Source organism: Homarus americanus, unplaced genomic scaffold (genome assembly GCF_018991925.1).
Source record: "Homarus americanus isolate GMGI-L3 unplaced genomic scaffold, GMGI_Hamer_2.0 scaffold48406, whole genome shotgun sequence".
In the NCBI taxonomy this organism is placed as follows: Eukaryota; Metazoa; Arthropoda; class Malacostraca; order Decapoda; family Nephropidae; genus Homarus; species Homarus americanus.
In genome coordinates, this window is record NW_024753828.1 from 2,742,893 (window position 1) to 2,763,675 (window position 20,783).

The window sequence follows — 20,783 nt, forward strand, 5'->3', positions numbered from 1 at the left end:
TTTTTAAAAAGTATTAAATTTTTGTTTTGTATTTTTACTTAAGTATGGTTTTCTAATTCTTTTACTCAAATACTATTGAAAAACAAAAATCGTAACTTGTTACAGGCAAAATAATAATATTTTTTTTTGATTAATTAATTATGAACCATAGTAAAAGAGTTGTGTGGGTGGAGAGTATGGTGTGGGGATGTGAAGGGTGTGGGGAGACTCCACGCGGCCCTTGCCGACGCGGTCACATTTTTTTATTTGCCCCCGAGGGGGCTAGTTTATTGTGCACCCCCTTGTCATCTTGTGCAAGGTGAAGCGCAGAATCGTTTACAGGGCCCATCTGGGAAGCATGCGTAGTTCATGCTTGCCTTTATGACTCATGCATTAAGGGCGTAAAATCCTGAAGGGTCATGGGTTTTATCAGCAAGTTGCATAAAGTGACAGAATGATGAGTGTGTGGGGGTAATTCCCGGTACAATTTTTCTGTTTATGGCAAAGCGTGGCAGGTCCCTAATAATGTCAAGTGCCAGGCCATAGGCATTGACAATATTGAGGGACATACCTTTTAGTGTGATTGATATGGCGTGTACTTCAGTAGTGTCTGCATCAAGGGGGACGTCGAGAGGTTGGTAGGACGCGTCCTTCTTGGCGTAAATGTGTAGTCCACTAGCATGTCCTCATGGTGGTCAATTGAATGTGGAGAACTGGAGTGGATGGGCCCCAGGTGCCGGCATGCCGATGGGGGGACAGGGAGCCGGGGGTGGTGTTCTCGGGTCCATGAGCAGGCGCGGCTTGCGGTGGGTAGACGGGAGCAGCAGGGCACACTGGGGCAGGCTCGGTAGGTGCCACGCCAGTAGTGATGCCAGGCGGCGGTGGAGTAGGCCGCGAGCATGAGGGGCACACAGGGGGGGCTACCAGGTTGTGTCAAACCAGAAGAGGGGGATGACTGGGTAGTAGTTGAAGGCAGGGGTAGTTGGTTTAGGTCGGAGATGGCGGTACAGAGTGTATCAAAAAGGTTTTCAATACGTTGGTAAATTCGTGGAAGAGGGATATGATCTGTGTCGTGTCACCGGAGGGGGGTTGTGGGAGGGCACCCGTGGGAGCACTAGGCCTGACAGCGTCAGAGGAGAGACGGGGAGGAGGCCCAGTAGTAGTTGAGTTAGGAGACGGCCGGGACTGCTGTGTTGCAGCTAGGTGAGGCCAGGCGTTGTTGAAGAAGGAGGCGTTGCTTTAGACAGAGGAGGGGACTCAGAGGGAGGCGGCCCGGTAAGCTGGGGGGGAGGTTGAGGTTGACGCTGACGCAGCCTTCGGGGCTGCCGTGAGTCAGCATTGTGCCAGCCACCACAATTACAACACCTGGAGTCAACAACATAGCCCACACCACCCCCATTGAGGTGGTCTTTGATTTGCTGTGCACAGACGGAGGAGTGATGGCTACATGAACAGAAACGACATCTGGGACGATCACGGCGGCAGCAGGCGGTGAAGGTGTGACCCCAATGGGAGCAGATGACACAAAAAGCAGGCCCGGGGTGATAGGGTTCTGCATAGAGTGGAGGGAGGACTGGGTGAGCCTCGCCAACTTCCTCCAACACTTGGTAGGGGTTACTGCACTCCACACCCTAGTCAGCTTTCCTGAGTCTGACCCTAGTCCCCTTGAAGACAACCACTCTCCACCCCTGCTCCTCCTGACACTCCTTCGCAGGTGTCCTGCTAGGCAGGACGCATACCTGAAGGAGTTCAGTCCTGAGGGCTTCTTTTTACCCCTTTAAAACGTCTATCTTTCTCCTCAACTGCTCCAGCTGACTTGACAGAGTGGCCAGGTAGTCGTCTTTCCTCACACACCGTCCCTCTTCCCTCACAACACAACGATCAAAAGCGGCCATTTCCTATGGTCACTAACACGAGCACTCAGGGGCACGTCCTTCTCCAAGCTTGGTCAGGGCGGTACAATTATAATTAAAATTAACTGATAACTTTTAAATTACAAATCCTATTTTCTTGTAATTAATTACATTTCAGTTAAATTACAAATACAATTACACCAACCCTGGTAGCTATGCCAGCGGACTTTCACTTTGATCTTCTAGTGTCCATTAGCGCCTTGACCACCTACCTAACCTAGCCTCCCCTCTTGTCCCCTCCTCCCCTTTCGAATCCCTCTCTTCTCCCCCACCTTTCCTTCAGGGTCTTAGTCTTCCAGTTAGACGTCAGTACTGTCCATTTACTTAAGTAACAAAGTCCGGGACTTTTTACAACTCTGTATATAAATGAATATAATAAGTGTTGCTGGGCCAGTAGTAACACGCGCATCTCTCATCATGACTAAATCAACGCCCACAGCGATTATGTACAGTGTGCATAATTGAGTCATGTGTATGGTGAGGGTGGTGGTGACGTTTTTGGACTTAAAATGAGGGAATTAACCTTTTTAGAATCTTGTAAGTTTACCTTTGTGTAAGCTTTGTAGTAAGTGCTGGGACGCTGGAAAGTTTTAAAAAGAGCCTAGATTGATTCATGGACGATAGAGAGTGGTTGTAACCCTCGACAGGAGCTGCCATGCACAGACCAACCGGCCTATTGCAGACTCCTTATTTTCTTATGTTCTTGTAAGTTAACCCTTGTGTAAGCTTGTGATTATCTGTATTGTAGCTAATAAGGAAAGTAAACTCTCAAGTCATTAACGCTTTTATTTTCTTTGTAAAGTTTATAAATATATATAAAATATACATTATACAGAATAAACATATTAACAATATAAATATACATCTTCGAAGCCACTGATCGGCTCGTTAGCGGTTGGTCACGTTTCTGTTACGCACTTTGGTAAGTACTGGGCATGTAATCTTTCAGTCTTAGTGAGGATCTCTTTCCCAACTTGTTCTAGTTAGTTGGCTTAGTGTCAAGGTCCTTTAAAGGCCACGACTCAGCTGCATTCCTACACAGGCTGAGTGATGACGCTTACCTCCGTAACCTCTCACTTTATTCCAAGGAAGAAACCACCCCGTTACTTGGATAACTTCCTTTACAATCATGCTTCCTATTAGAAGTACTCTCAGTGTACTAATGTCTGTGTGCTCAACAACGAAGGCCCAAAAGTCAACACGCTTTGTTACGGAGACGCAACACTACACGACAGGATCCTGGACGAACAATAGTTATAGTTAGTAACTTGGTTGCCCTGTAGAGTGATGCCGCTGCCCCTGGTGCCTGGAACTGCTGCTTTGGCTACTGTTCTGTAGATGGTAGGAGGGAGAGTTGGTTGTTGATGTACACACTCCTTCCTCATATGTTGCTGTGTTGGCTGCTGCTGCTCTGTAGAAGGTTATTGCTGAACATACTCTCTCGTCAAAGGCTGTTGCTGCGATAAGTATCGATGCGTTAGCTGCTGCTGCTGCGACAAAGGTTGGTGTGTTGTCTGGTGCTGGGTATATTGTGATTGTTCCAGTGGATGTTGTGGTTGTTGGATGTACGACTCTTGCTGCTTTTGAACTGACTGCTGAAGAACACAATGTCGAGGCATTAACTGTGTTTGTACAGTCTGTTGAGGCACTGACTGTGTTTGTACAGTCTGTTGAGGCACTGACTGTGTTTGTAAAGTCTGTTGAGGCACTGACTGTGTTTGTAAAGTCTGTTGAGGCACTGACTGTGTTTGTACAGTCTGTTGAGGCACTGACTGTGTTTGTACAGTCTGTTGAGGCACTGACTGTGTTTGTAAAGTCTGTTGAGGCACTGACTGTGTTTGTAAAATCTGTTGAGGCACTGACTGTGTTTGTAAAGTATGTTGAGGCACTGACTGTGTTTGTAAAATCTGTTGAGGCATTGACTGTGTTTGTAAAGTCTGTTGAGGCACTGACTGTGTTTTTACAGTCTGTAGAGGCACTGACTGGGTTTGTACAGACTGTTGAAGGACTGAGAGTGTAGGCCACTGGTTCTGAGAATATGGGGGATAATACTCTACCTCCTGTGGCTGTCTATTTCGCTGCCGTTGCTTCTGTGTTGAGGGTAAAGGATGGCAATGAGTACAGTTATGGTTATACTGCTGAAGTTGCAGGGAGAGTTGTGTCAGTTGATTCTGTACTATTTGTTGCATCTGGTCCATGCTTTCCTTGAGCATTTTCTCGGTAGCAGTGCTATCTGGGAGCTGCGCTAGCCTGCGGTTCAGTGCCCGACGGTCACGGGCATACTTCAGTTTAAAAGATTTAAACTGGCCCATCAGGTCCTCCTCTTCAATGTTATTCAGGTCATCGTTTGAGTCTTCGCAGTTACCGAGCAGGATTGCTTCTTGAAGTGTCTCTGAGGGTACATTGTGCTCCAGTGACTTCCGAGTAGAGCTGTGGTGTTTGTTGGGCAAAACATTCACCCTCTGAGGGATCCTGCAGCGGCTGCTCATCAAAATGCGCAGCTGACGAGGAAAACAGCTCATGTTACGAGCGATTATCATCAATTTCTCGTACGACACCAAGTAGGAGGCCTGCTTCGAAAGCCTCTTGATTTTACCCTGGCGCTGCAGGTCCGGAATATCGTTTACAGCCAGACCAATTAGAAGGTTGGCCATTAAAACACAAACTAGGAAGAGAAACGAGACCAAGAAGATGCAGCTAAGAACTCGTTCTTCTAATTCCGACATTAAACTGTTGTAATCGATTTCTCCTATCATCATCATGAGAGTTTTTACCAAACTTAAAGGAAAACTTTTGAATGGCTTTTGATTATGGAACAGAACCATAAAGCTGATGGCAAATCCGATGATGAGGCTGGAAAAAGCAGCTATGAACTTGATGATGGACCGAGCGACGCGTGAAAACATGAGGACGTAAGTACCGAGTGAGGGGAAGCGGCCGAGCAGCATCATGAACTCCACCCAACAGAAGAAGCCAGAGATGGCAGCTGCACTTTGCACAAGTGGCATCTCAACCCGACTTCTGTTATAATTTCCCGTTCCAAGTTCACTGACATTGCTATTTTGTGAGAAGTTTCCTGCTGTTATATTTGATATCACGTTGTCAGCCATCACATTTGTGGTTTCTGAAGTTTTATTGTCCAAAAAAATAATGTTGGAAAACACAACAATAGCTGAACTTCCCAGAGCAATACTCTTGGTTAGCGTCTCCCACTGCCGTAAATATTTCTTAAAGTTGGCAAACATGATGATCAAATCTGGAATGAGTATAAGTAGAAACATAACAACGTGGATGAGTATGAAGATGGTCAGCAGGTCCCTCTTGTCATGCCAGTTCCATGAGTTAGCTCCGTACGTCATGACTATAAACGTGGTGTGTACCAAGAGAAACATCAAGTAAATTAAGACACTACAATAAAATAAAGGTTTGATTTTGCGCCACTTAATGAAGAGGAAACTCTCGAGGAGAGGATGTTTGAGAAGAGCCTCGAGGCGCGAGTTTGAGAGCTCCGAAGTGAGGGAACTCTGAATCCCCTCCTTCTCCGAAGACAAGACAGAGTAGTCGAAGGTGACGCGGAAGTCTGCGTCGTGTTGTGGGTTATTGGAGAGGAGGACGTGAGCGTCGAACAGACGCCTGAGGAGCTGAAGGGCCGACGGAAGATGCTCCAGGATAAGGGAACAACGAGAGACTCCATCTTTGTCTAAACGCGTCAAGTGGTCACCATTGTTTAGCAACAACTCACAACAATCTATAGATCCGCTATGCACGGCATAATGAAACGGTTCGCGACCTTCATTGTCCGGTTCCGTGACCAGATGTTTGACGAGGTTGGTGGCGAGCAGGTAGCCTAGACAGGAAGTACAGCCATGTTTACAGGCGGCGTGCAGGACTGACTGGCCTCTGCGGGTCACTATTGTTGGGTCGGCCTCTAAGGAAAGGAGAAGTTCCACAAGTTTCGGTAACCTTTGCTGAGCAGCTAAAAAAAGGGGAGATTCTCCCTGATTGTTGATGGAATTGACTTTTGCTCCAGCTTTGACAAGTTCCTCTACGATGCTGCACACTTTTGATTCTTCAGCTGCATCACAGTTCCTCAGTAGTGCCTTGTGCAGGACACTGTTATTGTCACGGTCGCATACAGTCACCACTTCATTAGGTAACTTCTTCTGCAGCAGTTGATGAATAATTTCAGGACTGCGAGCCTGTGCAGCCAAGTGAAGGACGGTACAGTTGTTACTGTCTGTGAGGGTAAGGTCTGGCTGACGTTCCAGCATGAGGACAGTGGATGTAAGATCCCCACGTCGTACAGCACTATGCAGGGAGGTCTCCACGTGCATTCCTTTAACGGTGGACGGTGGTTCTAACATTGCGTCTGGTGACGCCCCATGTTGCAGCAGCTCAGCTACGCCTTCGTGCCAACCCTCACTCACAGCCAGGTGCAGCGCCGTGTGGCCCAGTCCTCCTAACGCCCCTACCTAAAATGACACAATATACTGTATGTTACCACAAGCAGTAATGAGTAGGATGACACATAAACAAACATTATGTTAGGCTGTAAGTCATGTCATGTGGGTGTGCCTGCCCGTATACAGTGTGTAGAGTGTTGAGATGGTTGAAGATGAGAGACCTAGAGGAGGTGGTGTTGGGTGGTAGTAAGGGAGCTTGTTTGTGTATAATCACCCGACTCAGCAGCCCTCACCCATCGAGAGAAGGTTGGGGAGGCGGCAGAGTGTATCGGCACTGTAGCTATTCAGACCACAGAGGCAACACCTAACCTGGTTTCTCTTGAGACTTTCAACACGTAAGTTTAACTGGTACTTATTGTGTACACAGGTACACTGTGTCCATTGCTTCGTTTATCATTGTGACGACATAAAAATATGGAAAATTAAGTACTCATTGTAAGTGTTAAGATTAGACTGATTACATAGCTATGATTGTTATGTAAATATATATTGGATTAGACATTTATGTGGTTGCCTATGTATGATTTATGTGAAATACTGAAAGGAATTGTATCCAACAGGTTTGACCGAATTATAATGTTTGAGTTCAACGTCACAAGTTTCACTAAATCCTTTAACCGCCTGACTGGCTGTTACACTGTATATAATGGGTACTCTTTTATTCAGAAAATAATATTTATGTACATCCAGTTTGTTTGCGAGTCGCCATCCTCTGCTGACATATTAACCATTTAAGGGTAAAGTCGGAACATGGCACAAGTTACCTATATTGTATTATGTTTTACCTTAGCATCATTGGTGAGGAGCTCCCTGAGAATGTGCAGGTTTTTGACGTTGCAGGCAGCATGGAGAGGAGGGAAGCCGCCGTACTTGGGTCTGCTGGCCGCCTTAGCATCCACCGCCAAGATATCCCGCAACCCCCGGACATCACCTGTTTTGATAGCCTGTCAACAAAAACAAAATAAGAGTCATTCTTGAACCATTTGTTTCTAATAATTTCAATGAATCTTTTGTAAAACGGTACATTCCTGTAAATAAATTGTCATGGGCATTACATTTTGTGTGTAACAAAATTATGGTAACATACCAAGTTATGGAGGTCTTTTATCTTGAGCATAATATTGGTTAAGACTGGGAGTTAAATTCTTTATAAGGTCTTTAACTTTTTTGTTTACTGTTACTGCTTTAAATAGAGTGACTAAAAATCGTGATTCAGGGATGACCTAGTTCACTATGTTGCGGCAGGGAGTGTGTCCGGTTAACGTTATTAATTCGGGCGAGGGATAACCGAAGAGGATGCAGATAGCTACCGTGACTACAGTAATATACCCGGCAAAACACAAGATAACTACTGCTTTTGTTTTTTGGTTCCTGTTGTTATTTAATATTAAAAGTGTAAATAAAATATTAAATAAGACTATAATGAACTTTTAAAATTTTGAATTACACTCCATCTACACGCAAAATTCCAAATCATTAATATGCCTTTATAATTTAAGCTTATCATATTATATCAAAGGACACCCACAGAAACTGAGGTTATGGGATCAGTTTAAAGGAATGACTTTTATCATAATTATCATGTAAGAAAAAAAACTTTGTAGAAAGGTTAACATCTAAGAATCATGCAAAATTAACACACAGATTACTCACCACAAAGAGCGGAGGTATAAACTCCAAGCTATCATGCTCATCAAGTTGTGAGGCAGGAAGTGACACGAGGGAGGCGGCCGCGTCATCGGTTATAACTGTGACGTCAAGTACTGAGAACCTCCCAGTGCTCTCTGCCGCCTGCCTCCCTCCACTCTGGTAATTCCCGCCGTTGAGTTGAAAAGAAGTTTGGTCGCTGTCTCTGAACGAACACTCCTCCACTGTGCTTTTTCTGTCAAGAGAGAGTGAGCAAAGATAATATTTGTGTGAACATAAATTTGCATTTATCATTTCGACTTTCGATTTAAACAGTGTGTGCGCGTGTAGTGGATTTCTCCCCAACAAACGCTGTTTGTCGCTTAGTAGTTGACCTCCGTGATGTATGGCGGCGCTGGTTGACCCAGACCACGAGGCATACACTGGGGAATTCGCGGGGTCGGCTACGCAGCGACAAACAGCGTTTGTAGGGGAGAAATCCACTACACGCGTACAATAATTCACAGGATCTAACTCTAACATTGCCACAAAAGTGGAGCGTTACTAACTACTCTCATATACAGTATATGGCCACTAAGTACTGTCACCAATATGGCCACTAACTACTGTCATCTATACGACCACTAACTACTGTCACCTATATGGCCACTAACTACTGTCACCTATATGGCCACTAACTACTGTCATCTATACGGCCACTAACTACTGTCACCTATATGGCCACTAACTACTGTCACCTATATGGCCACTAACTACTGTCACCTATATGGCCACTAACTACTGTCACCTATATGGCCACTAACTACTGTCACCCACTAACTACTGTCACCTATATGGCCACTAACTACTGTCACCTATATGGCCACTAACTACTGTCACCTATACGGCCACTAACTACTGTCACCTATATGGGTCACTACTGTCACCTATATGGCCACTAACTTGTCACCTATATGGCCACTAACTACTCACTGCCACTAACTACTGTCACCTATATGGCCACTAACTACTGTCACCTATATGGCCACTAACTACTGTCACCTATATGGCCACTAACTACTGTCACCTATATGGTCACACTAACTACTGTCACCTATATATGGCCCTAACTACTGTCACCTGTACTAACTACTGTCACCTATATGGCCACTAACTACTTCACTATGCACTAACTGTCACCTACTAACCAATATGGCCACTGGCTACTATATACTAACTACTGTCACCAATATGGCCACTAACTACTGTCACCTATATGGCCACTAACTACTGTCACCAACTGTAACTACTGTCATGGCCACTAACTACTGTCACCTATATGGCCACTAACTACTGTCACCTATATGGCCACTAACTACTGTCACCTATATGGCCACTAACTACTGTCACCTATATGGCCACTAACTACTGTCACCTATATGGCCACTAACTACCCTCACCTATATGGCCACTAACTACCCTCACCTATATGGCCACTAACTACCCTCACCTATATGGCCACTAACTACCCTCACCTATATGGTCACTAACTACCCTCACCTATATGGCCACTAATTACTCTCACCTATATGGTCACTAATTTTGCTCCAACCGTAACGTCCTGCCATTGTTAGGTTGGGTTAGGTCAGGTAACGTTGGCCTGGGTTGGTTAATTAGGTTAGGTTAGGTTAGGCTGGGTTAGGTTAAGTAAGATTAGGTTAGGTAAACAATCGTGCTTTTCATTAATAGTTTGTAGAGTATTTAAATTTTCTAATTTTCGTCCCTAAATACAAAAACGTTTCGCATATATCCCAAGCGAAACATACACACACACACACACACACACACACACACACACACACACACTCTCTACTTGGTGTATTCATACCTGTTAATAAAGAACGGTAATATCTTCATCAGTTTCTTCATTATTACCAAATATCACACGCTGACACACACTGCACTGAAACTCGTTAAATTTCTGGTGTTTTCTGATTTATCAAAACATAAGACTGTGAGAGGCGTGGGTACAACAGTCTTGGCAAGTCATCATATAAGGAAGCACTTCACTTTCTTAACCACTTAACTCTTCCGCCTCAGTTTTTAAAATATTGACATACTATTGCGTGATGTATGTCTGTTACTCTTTATCACTTTGAAAATATTGTGTAAAATTCTGATACACAGTGCTTACACGCGACTTCTATAATGCGTATCACAATAGTTATCTGATCACACACTACAAAATACGGTTGTGGTATTGGAGTAGAATATTAAGAGGATGTGTACATATGTTTCCGCAAGGCTGGACGCGGGACAACTGACTGCCCAGGAGCTCAACACACTTTTAATAGGACGACGAAACGCGGGATATCCCAGACAGTCCTTGTCTTAACCCCTTGGAAAATCCTGTGTTCCACGAAATGTTCTTTGGTTTTCTTCATACAACACTGCTAACGTGTGGCTGATGCAGTGCACAGTATGTCAATGATTTAGAATCAACGGAGCATTATCTCCCAACTCAGGTGTTAGCTGTATAACAGAAGCTCTTTCTGTTATGGTATATATTTCTATCACGTAATATTAGAGACGCATGTCCAGTATCAATAAGATTGGTGTTTTTATTTCATTATAACACCTGTTGATGTTGACGTGTTGAGGGTCACACAGTGGAAGAAGTGAAGGCCTTTCCTCCTCGTGTCATAAGGCATCACTGACAGACTTGCTCATGACAAGTTACTTCACATGCATGAAAACTAAAAAAGTTACTTGTATACACGTATCAGCAACTTGATGTTTATTGCTATATCATATATTATATTAATAAACAAATTACATTAAATAAACGTCGTAAATTTACTATATTTATCCACCAGTAAATATTGTACGTCACAACCGAGTTTACTTCCCAGAACTCAGCTCCAGACAAGGAATCTCCTACTTCAGTCAGCAGTGCTTCATAGAACGTTCCGTGAAGTGCCTCTAATAAATTGTACGTAATTCAGAAGGAAAAAAAAAGTGTGAGAAAATGTGCCCGAGTGTGTGAGCAGGTGTGGTGTGTGGTAATGTGTGGTACTGTATGACGATTTTACTGAAAATATACCTATCTATTAACAACAAAGTATAATTGTAGATACAGTAAGAAAGACCTGGCAGGTAACAGTGACACTACAGTGGCATGAGTGTACCATTTTCTGCTGTCGTGTCAAAAGCTTCAAATGAAATGATAAATGTAGAATTATTTGTTTACCGACAATGACAAATAATTATTTATGTAAAAGTAAAGTAAAGTTATAAAATTTATATGATTAACATCAACATCACTATTACCTTATATTTTCATTTAGTTCTTATTTCCAATTTCTATGAAAAGTTTGTTGAAAATAAAGGAAAGTGATAAACTAAGCTTACCTGGATTTGTTTTCTCTTAAATACAACAGTACTTTATAGGGACGGCGAGGATAAGGCTGGGGCCGTGGGACGAGGCTAAGGGGCGCTGGGCGGTGCTGGGGGCGTGGGTCGAGGTTGGGACTCGGAATTCGTGTGACAGGCCAAGGTGTAAAGTCTCACACTAACACAAAGCAACTTCCTTCCTTCGCTTTGTGTGTGGAAGACACTGGGCCCGTCTTGTTCCAGAGTAACGCAGTGTCACCTTCCTAAACGTTGTGGTAATATTCTTGCGTGTGAATTACTCCAGAGTGTGTAATGTGTTGTGGTTCTTATGGCTCCATTACAGATCCCGGGGGCATACTGGCAATACCCGTCCGTCCGTCTAACTACACAGTAGTTCCGCCTAGCTTTATGAGCACAGAGCCGTTCCAGCTCACAGTAATTCTTTTATCCTCTTCGCCACTGATCGGGTCGTTAGCCGCTCGGGCGGTCGGTCGCGTCTCTGTTACGCACTGTTGGCAAGTACTGAGCATGCCCTGGCTCCTGAATATATCTGCACCTGCGTCAGTGTTGGTCAAGTCTGGTCTTGAAAACGCTCACACTCGGTGCCGTCACAATACTCTCTGGCAGATTTTTCCAAGAGTATTATTCATCTCCCGTGGCGGACAGAAGTTGTCCACTCAGGATATGCCGACGATGTCCTCCTCCAACCCCCTAACTACCTCAGCATGCAGGAAATCCTTGATCTGGCCTCCAGTGAGTGTGATTCACTTGGTTCCCGTCTTTTAACTGAGAAAACTAAAGCCATGTGGCACGGTCGTGTTGTACCTCCCCCCCTTCTCTTATCAGGAACGCCCTTGAACTGGGTTAAAGAGACAAAATACCTGGGTGTGTGTGTAACTCGCACACGTTGTCAGATCCCTGAAGTCCGCTATCTTCGAGACATATGCTTTCGGCGTCTCGCTCCCCTCTCTACCATCCCTGTGCTTCTCACCAAGTACAAGTCCTTTGTCCGTTCCTGTGTCGACTACGCCGCCCCTGCCCTCGTCAACATTAGTCGGATTGCTGTCAACCGTCTCGAAGTTATCCAAAGGAAAGCTGCTCGTATCATCCTTGGGGCCCCTCAGTGGACACGCTCCACTTCTCTATATACCGAACTTGGTCTTTCCCCCTTACAGGATCATGTCCGGGAGTTTTTCCTGAAAACTACCGTTTCCATTCTACGGGATCCTCGGGGCAACTATGTCCAAGCCAACTTGACTCCTGCTGTCCGAGGCCGACCTCCATCTAGAAGACAGTGGCGAGGGTCACTCATCCGAGCCCTTCAGGAACACGACCGCCTGCCTGGTATTGTTGTCACCCCTGCTGTTGGTTCGTCTTCTTTTCCCTGACTGGATTTTCAACCTGAAGTGATTGCCCTCAGTGGACCGCTCCCAAAATCCCATGTGAATCCTTTTATTCTCTGCAAAAACTACCTCTCCAGGATCGCCCACTGGTCCCCAGGTAGGGTCGTCCTCTACACTGATGGCTCTGTTGACCCCGCTACAGGTAGGGCCGGGGCTGGTGTCTACATCTCCCGTCCTGATGCCCCTGAGCCTATCAAACTTTCTCTCAGACTTTCTGACGGGGCATCCTCCACTCAGGCTGAAGTGATAATCCTCCTTGCTGCCCTTCTCACTAAGGAAGAAGCCGGTAGTTTCTGCCCCTCGCTTGTCTGCTGCGATTCCAGGTCTGCTCTCGACGGGATCGCATTTGGATCAGGGTAGAATAAGGACCTTATCCTCCGAATACGAGGGTTAACATCAACACTTCAGGATGCAGGCCGTCCTGTGACATTCCTATGGATACCCAGTCATGTCGGTATCTTAGGGAATGAGGTAGCAGATGGCCTTGCCAAAACTGGCTGTAACAAGGCCACACCTGACTACGTTGTTCCTCGAACACTTTTACAGCTTAGGACCCAAATTCGCCGCAAACAGAGAGAAGCTCGGGAAGCAGCCATCCCCTGGACTCCCCGCCCACTTGGTACGATGTCCTCCGTAAACTTCCTGACCTCTCGTATGTTTATGGGAAAGGGTCGCGGAAAAGGGACGTTATTGCTGCCCGTATCATCATTGGGTAAGAGTTTGCTTGGGAGATTGCTATCCCTGCATCCCCCGAGCAACGCAGTATGCAGAAGACCCAACAACCCTTGTCCACTACCTCCTAAGATGTCTCCACACACAACGCTTCTGTGACGCCTGCTGGACCACCACTCCACGACACCCTGACGGAGACACGATGATCCTCCCCATACTGGCCAGATATTATGTAAATAATATTGATGATGTGTTGAAGGAATATCCTTCCTTCCTTAGGCTTTAGTAAGGACCTCTATAATATTTATATATACCTAGTGGCAGCACTAGGATCCCGGTTCCTCTATCAAGGAATAAAATAACGAAATTGAAAAATTGAAATTGAGTATAATTCTCACTCCGAAAAAGTTTGCCCTTGCTGTTTTCTGGACTAGTGACTCTTTCAATCTTGAGCTGTGAGCCTGTGACCCCTTGTGGGGCGAGCGTCCGCCAGCTCCAGGTATGGACACTCGACCGAGTAGTGCCCGCTGAGATATTTATATAATTTAATTAGGTCACCCCTTACCTGTCTGTAGTGTAACCTTGGACTTTTTCAATCAGCTGACGGGGTGATTGCTCCAGACGGGAAGCACCTCACTCTTGAAGATCGCTACGAGGGACGGACCGTCTAGATATTTGAACACCCTTCCTATAAGACCTACTAGTTTAATTGCTTGATTCACCTTCTCACAATGGCCCAAGAACTTCGACCTTGTAATATTTAAACCTTGGCCTGCTTTTGTCATAAACCAAGTGACAGTCATTCTTCCATACCTGATACGATTTTTAAGTTGATTGATTCAGCGAATTATTTCGTTGCTTGGACCTTAATGGTATGGTGCTAGAGGAGCACACTGTCACAACACATATAATGTACTGTAGTGGTCTGAGAAGAGTTAAAATTTTGTGATCGCAAAGATGCTCAGTGAACTTGTTAAATTTGTTAAAACAGTCTTCAGTATTATCTAGAACCATTTTGGGAAAGAAATTGGTATACAGAACGAGAGGTAGAAGCTGAAGAAAATAAATGTTCATTATATACACCCATAAAAAAATCAGGTGAGGCGGGAGGGTAGGGGTGGGAGGCGTGGCTCCATGTCATGTACTCCGAACTAGAAAGGTTACGTCATGTGACGTCACACTAGGAGAACTTTGTGGCTGACGGGGCAACGCCCTTAACAGTCCACTTTAGAAAACGTACGAATATATATATATATATATATATATATATATATATATATATATATATATATATATATATATATATATATATTGATCATCAACAAGTCATATATATATATGTATATATAATATATATATATATATATATATATATATATATATATATATATATATATATATATATATATATATATATATATATATATATATATATATATATATATATATATATATATATATATATATATATATATTGATCATCAACAACAGTCAACAGCATAATGCTGTGGGCGTTGGTGATTAGGTGTTCATTTGCTGGAGACGAAAAAAATACCAGTGATAACTCCATGAACTTGATGGTGTGTCTTGGAGCCGGTGCACTGGTGGTGTTAATATTACTGAAGTTACACTATCATTTCACTCAAGTGTATATTACTAGATAGGAGATGTCAACCATATCGTAAGTATTTGATCCTGGTCAATGCAGGGATTACTAAGGTAGGCTTACAAAGAGCAATTAAGGAGATAAAATGAAATATGTTTACTGAAAGAAAATTTTGTAGAAAAATCCTGCTTTTGGAAAAAGAATTGTTTTAAGTCATTATTATGCCATAATGTGTGGGGCTTAAGTATGTGAAATAAACACTTTTAATTAACTTTATATTTATGTGTGTGTGTTTAGACCTTTTGTCTGTTTAACTATACGAAGGAGCCAGAGTGAGTTGTGTTGAACAGAACGCACATAAGGCAGATGAGCATTCACCCAGCGGCCTAGCACTCCAGCGAGTGAGCCACAGTTATGTGTACCCTACAGCGTCACTACGAATTACGTCATCACTCACAAACGACCTTGTACTCTAAAAAAATGGAAACAAAACCTTTACTCAAACAATTCCTAAACAAAGAAGTAATTCCAAAATACATACGTACCAGGATAATGAAGACAATTCGTTGCACGTACAGGGGAATGTGGCTAATTGGAGTGACTCAACGCCGTCCAGCTTCCTATAACGTCACCGCGATGAGGTTAACAGTGTTAAAGAGGCCCGTGTGGTGGGCCACAAAACCTTCCTCAATTTCCCGTTTTGAAAGTTTGGTTCCACTAGTTATAGCTAAATGCAAAGTAGGAAATCCCTTCATGTTGCAGCAATGACGTTTGCACTGTTATTCACTAAAATGTCAGCTATTTCCTTATTATATTAAGTTATCATTAATTCATCGTAGTTTGGTATTGTGCGCTCTCTAAGCACCAATCGTTGCATTAGTTGTAGGAACATGGAATGCCATTCAACCTATCATCATTTAGATATGTATACAATTACAGTATACTGTTTATGTTCAATATATTAATGAACATATTTCGACTTGGCAGTAGATAGTACCTGTAGTGGACGTACACCACAGTTAACTAGTAGATGGTAGATAAGATACAACACATTTAACGGGTAGAAGGGAAAAACACCACCACAGTTACTAGTAGGAGGCGTATACACCACCACAATTAACTATTAGAAGGTAGATAACACCACTACATTTAACTAGTAGATGGTAGATAAGATACAACACCACAGTTAACTCGTAGGTAGATTCACCACCACAGTTAACTAGTAAAAGGTAGATACAACACCACAGTTAACTAGTAGGTAGATACACCACCACAGTTAACTAGTAGAAGGTAGATACAACACCACAGTTAACTAGTAGAAGGTAGATACAACACCACAGTTAACTAGTAGAAGGTAGATACAACACCACAGTTAACAAGTAGAAGGTAGATACAACACCACAGTTAACTAGTAGAAGGTAGATACAACACCACAGTTAACTAGTAGAAGGTAGATACAACACCACAGTTAACTAGTAGAAGGTAGATACAACACCACAGTTAACACCACAGTTAACAAGTAGAAGGTAGATACAACACCACAGTTAACTAGTAGAAGGTAGATACAACACCACAGTTAACTAGTAGAAGGTAGATACAACACCACAGTTAACTAGTAGAAGGTAGATACAACACCACAGTTAACTAGTAGAAGGTAGATACAACACCACAGTTAACTAGTAGAAGGTAGATACAACACCACAGTTAACTAGTAGAAGGTAGATACAACACCACAGTTAACTAGTAGAAGGTAGATACAACACCACAGTTAACTAGTAGAAGGTAGATACAACACCACAGTTAACTAGTAGAAGGTAGATACAACACCACAGTTAACTAGTAGAAGGTAGATACAACACCACAGTTAACTAGTAGAAGGTAGATACAACACCACAGTTAACTAGTAGAAGGTAGATACAACACCACAGTTAACTAGTAGAAGGTAGATACAACACCACAGTTAACTAGTAGAAGGTAGATAACACCACCACAGTTAACTAGTAGAAGGTAGATACAACACCACAGTTACTAGTAGAAGGTAGATAACACCACCACAGTTAACTAGTAGAAGGTAGATACAACACCACAGTTACTAGTAGAAGGTAGATACAACACCACAGTTAACTAGTAGAAGGTAGATACAACACCACAGTTAACTATAGTATTCAGTTAAAAACACTTTCCTGTATGCTGTTGATAGGGAAAGAGATCTACATGTTGTGATAGACCAATCACTGAAGGCGGCCCAACAAGTGGGAGCAGCAGTGATAAAAAACAAACTGAACGTATTTTTTTTTGTGATGTCGCGCACCACCAACACGAGAGGACATAACTACAAGCTCGCCAAGTTATCACGAAGAACGAACACAAGGAAATACTTCTTCACATAGAGGGTGGTAGACCTACGGAACGGTCAACCAGCTTAAGTACTGGGATTCAGAATAACCCCAGACAACAGAATCAAGAACAGTCAAGTAAATACAACACAAACACAGTTAACTATAGTAGATATAACACCAACACAGTTAAGTATAGTAGATACAATGTACTGCGCACATCATAGTCATTCCTAAAAACCCCCTCTAATTCATATTACGCTGCATAACATTCAAATCCACGGCGCGTGTAGAATCTCAGAAAACGGGAAACATTGATAAAGGATAACTCACCTACTCAATGGTTCTGAATCATTTGTTGAATTTTACCCAGGTACGGTTATATAATATTAATTGTATGTATTCATAGCATTAAGAAGAACTCAAGGTATCTATAAGATGATTGGGAAAGTCCAGTTGATCCGGACTAGCGTACTTTAGGACTAAGTGTAGATCGTGGTTTGAAGGTCATACTATTTACGTCTGTTAACGTTTAGCGAACATAACTTCAACATAACTTCCGCAGATATCACATGAAAATACATGAGAACAATGATCTGGAAAAAGGATAAATGTATCAGAACTATGTGAGGTGTTGGAAGTGACCCAGAAACTATACTGTACTAGAAAGGAAATATCTTGTATGCATCGGTGTGAACTTAATATACCCTTCTTTCCCTTTTCGATCTGGTCAATGAAAAACCCAACCCAATTCCTAGTCCACTCTGCCCGCTACCTAACGAGCTACATACTGCCCAGACGGGGTCTGGTGGCAGCAACCCTTAGAAATTAAGAATAGAGTTAAGTTATCCCCTTAGACTTAGTGACCCCAGAATCTGGCAGTATAAATCAGAAAACACAATCAAGAACAGTTAGCTATAGTGGATATAACACCAACACAGTTAACTATAGTGGATACAACACCAACACAGTTAACTACAGTATATTAATACAACACCAAACAGTTAACTATAGTGGATACAACACCAACACAGTTAACTACAGTATATTAATACAACATCAACACAGTTAACTATAGTGGATACAACACCAACACAGTTAACTATAGTGGATACAACACCAACACAGTTAACTACAGTATATTAATAAACACCAAACAGTTAACTATAGTGGATACAACACCAACACAGTTAACTATAGTGGATACAACACCAACACAGTTAACTATAGTGGATACAACACCAAACAGTTAACTATAGTATAGTGGATACAACACCAACACAGTTAACTATAGTGGATACAACACCAAACAGTTAACTATAGTGGATACAACACCAACACAGTTAACTATAGTGGATACAACACCAACACAGTTAACTATAGTGGATACAACACCAACACAGTTAACTATAGTGGATACAACACCAACACAGTTAACTATAGTGGATACAACACCAACACAGTTAACTATAGTGGATACAACACCAACACAGTTAACTATAGTGGATACAACACCAACACAGTTAACTATAGTGGATACAACACCAACACAGTTAACTATAGTGGATATAACACCAACACAGTTAACTATAGTGGATACAACACCAACACAGTCAACTGTAATATATACAGTACCAACACAGTTAATTAATAGTCATGATAAAGTGAATGTTAACTTCCACAACCAATGTTGCTTCACCTATGACGTTTACATCACAAAAACACAAGTGACTTACTTCATCGTGTAGTGCAGTGCAGTGTTTCTTCAGATGGTGTAACTGTTACTTGAGTGTGTTGCTCACTGCGTTGATATCACGACGCTGGTATATGCGTACTGACTCAACTTTGAGATAATCACCAAAGGCCGCAACAACAGCAAGTCACGGGATTTAATCAGTGTGTTAGTCACTGAGTTTTAGGAAATATTTGGATAAATTCTTAACCGCGTTCCGCCTATGTTTCTAGGTGTTGTTTTCTTGGCTTCCTCTAACTATTAACGGTACTTACGGAATCTGAACATTACTCTTCGTTATATTAAAGTTAAATGCCGGCGAGACGGGCAAGGACCAGAAAATTATAGAGCCCCCAAAACGAAATGCCAAGCGCGACACTGGACAAGAAGAGGTTGTGTCTAGCAGTATGGACCAAAATTCTCCGATGTCTGGAATTTTAATTAAGGATTACACCGCTGATGGTACAATACGTTTCAAAAAGGAATTAATAAGAAGTGAACTGCGTGTTTTTAAGGATTTTCTTAACTGAGCAAGTGATATGTGTAAACAAAGATAGCAGTGATAAAGTAAGATAAGGTGATAAAGTCTTATTGCCCTTTCGGTGTCGAGAGTCTTAATTCCGCGAAATTAACAGTCTATATACATTTATGAAGTTATGAAGTGTAACTTGGTGTAGATGCACTTAGGTCGTATCAACAGTGAGGAGGTATATCACTGCCCCAACAGGACGAAGAAACTGCACTAATAAAGACTGAATGTGAAAAGGACCTGGGTGTGTATGTTGACAACGAACTGAAGCTCTCGGAACATTGTGAGAAGAAGGTGAATCAATCAACTAAACTATACCCTTTTCACACTAACCTGGCCCATAGGCCCCGCCCCTCTTCTTTACTAATAGCTGATTGGTTCATAGAAAATTCAAACTAAATGTGTTCACAATTGGTAAGCAGACCTGTTATTATCTAAAATAATGTTAAATATATGGTTTATCAAAATGCAAATCATTTCAAGGCATTAGCACATCAGAGAAAATTTTAAATATTTATAATAAAAGGTCGATATAAGTACGTACAGCACAGAACAGGGGGAGGTAAAATGCTCAGGGAAACCATAAAACTATTTGTAGCTATAGACGAGGGGCGGGGCTTACGGGCCAGGTTAGCGTGGAAATACTATACAGTACAGTAGTATCTCGGTTAGCCAACCCGAATCCCTCAAACCCGGAACTCTCAGATAGCTGGATGTAAAGGCCTGGCCTTTGGGATATAAATCCCTTGCCAGCCTAATGAGGATCTTATAAAAAGGAAAGTCAAGAACCATGGGTTTCCAAGGGGTAACAAACAACCATTAGAGATTGACATCTCTTTACTACGAAAATAATCACAATAATTTAACTCTGACACCACTCACACAAATAATAAAGAAACAGCACTGGAGCCAAACAATTACTTGAAACAAAACAATTAATACAACAAAGTACAGGTATTCCCTACGGCTGTAGATGAATCTTCCTCTTAACCAGCGCGGTGGAATGTTCTGGTAACGGGTGATCCGCTCTCAGGGGGAAGGTCCAGGGCAGTTTCCTCACTTGGCGCCGGCGTTGGTGGGCGATGTCTGGCCACACAGGAGAGACGCCAGGGCACGGACGGTGGATTGGAC

General features: G+C 42.8%; 1 protein-coding gene and 1 long non-coding RNA gene across 3 annotated transcripts; both read right to left on the reverse strand.

Annotated features, from left to right (window-relative positions):
- Positions 1–2,665: 2,665 nt before the first annotated feature.
- Positions 2,666–19,584, reverse strand: LOC121855557 (transient receptor potential channel pyrexia-like). 2 transcript variants are annotated; one of them, XM_042350557.1, is made up of 4 exons: positions 19,128–19,584; positions 8,009–8,237; positions 7,141–7,299; positions 2,666–6,364 (listed from the first exon to the last, which is right to left on the reverse strand). In XM_042350557.1, exons 1-4 carry the CDS (start codon positions 19,130–19,132, stop codon positions 3,314–3,316), a joined length of 3,444 nt encoding a protein of 1,147 aa, XP_042206491.1. In that variant the 5' UTR covers positions 19,133–19,584; the 3' UTR covers positions 2,666–3,313. The 2 variants fall into 2 exon arrangements, with proteins under 2 accessions (XP_042206491.1, XP_042206490.1); XM_042350556.1 differs by lacking the exon at positions 19,128–19,584 and adding an exon at positions 9,870–10,438.
- On the reverse strand, positions 8,245–9,073 carry LOC121855560. The gene is made up of 3 exons (XR_006086812.1): positions 8,994–9,073; positions 8,832–8,881; positions 8,245–8,789 (listed from the first exon to the last, which is right to left on the reverse strand). It is a non-coding gene; the product is annotated as an uncharacterized LOC121855560 (long non-coding RNA).
- Positions 19,585–20,783: the final 1,199 nt, after the last annotated feature.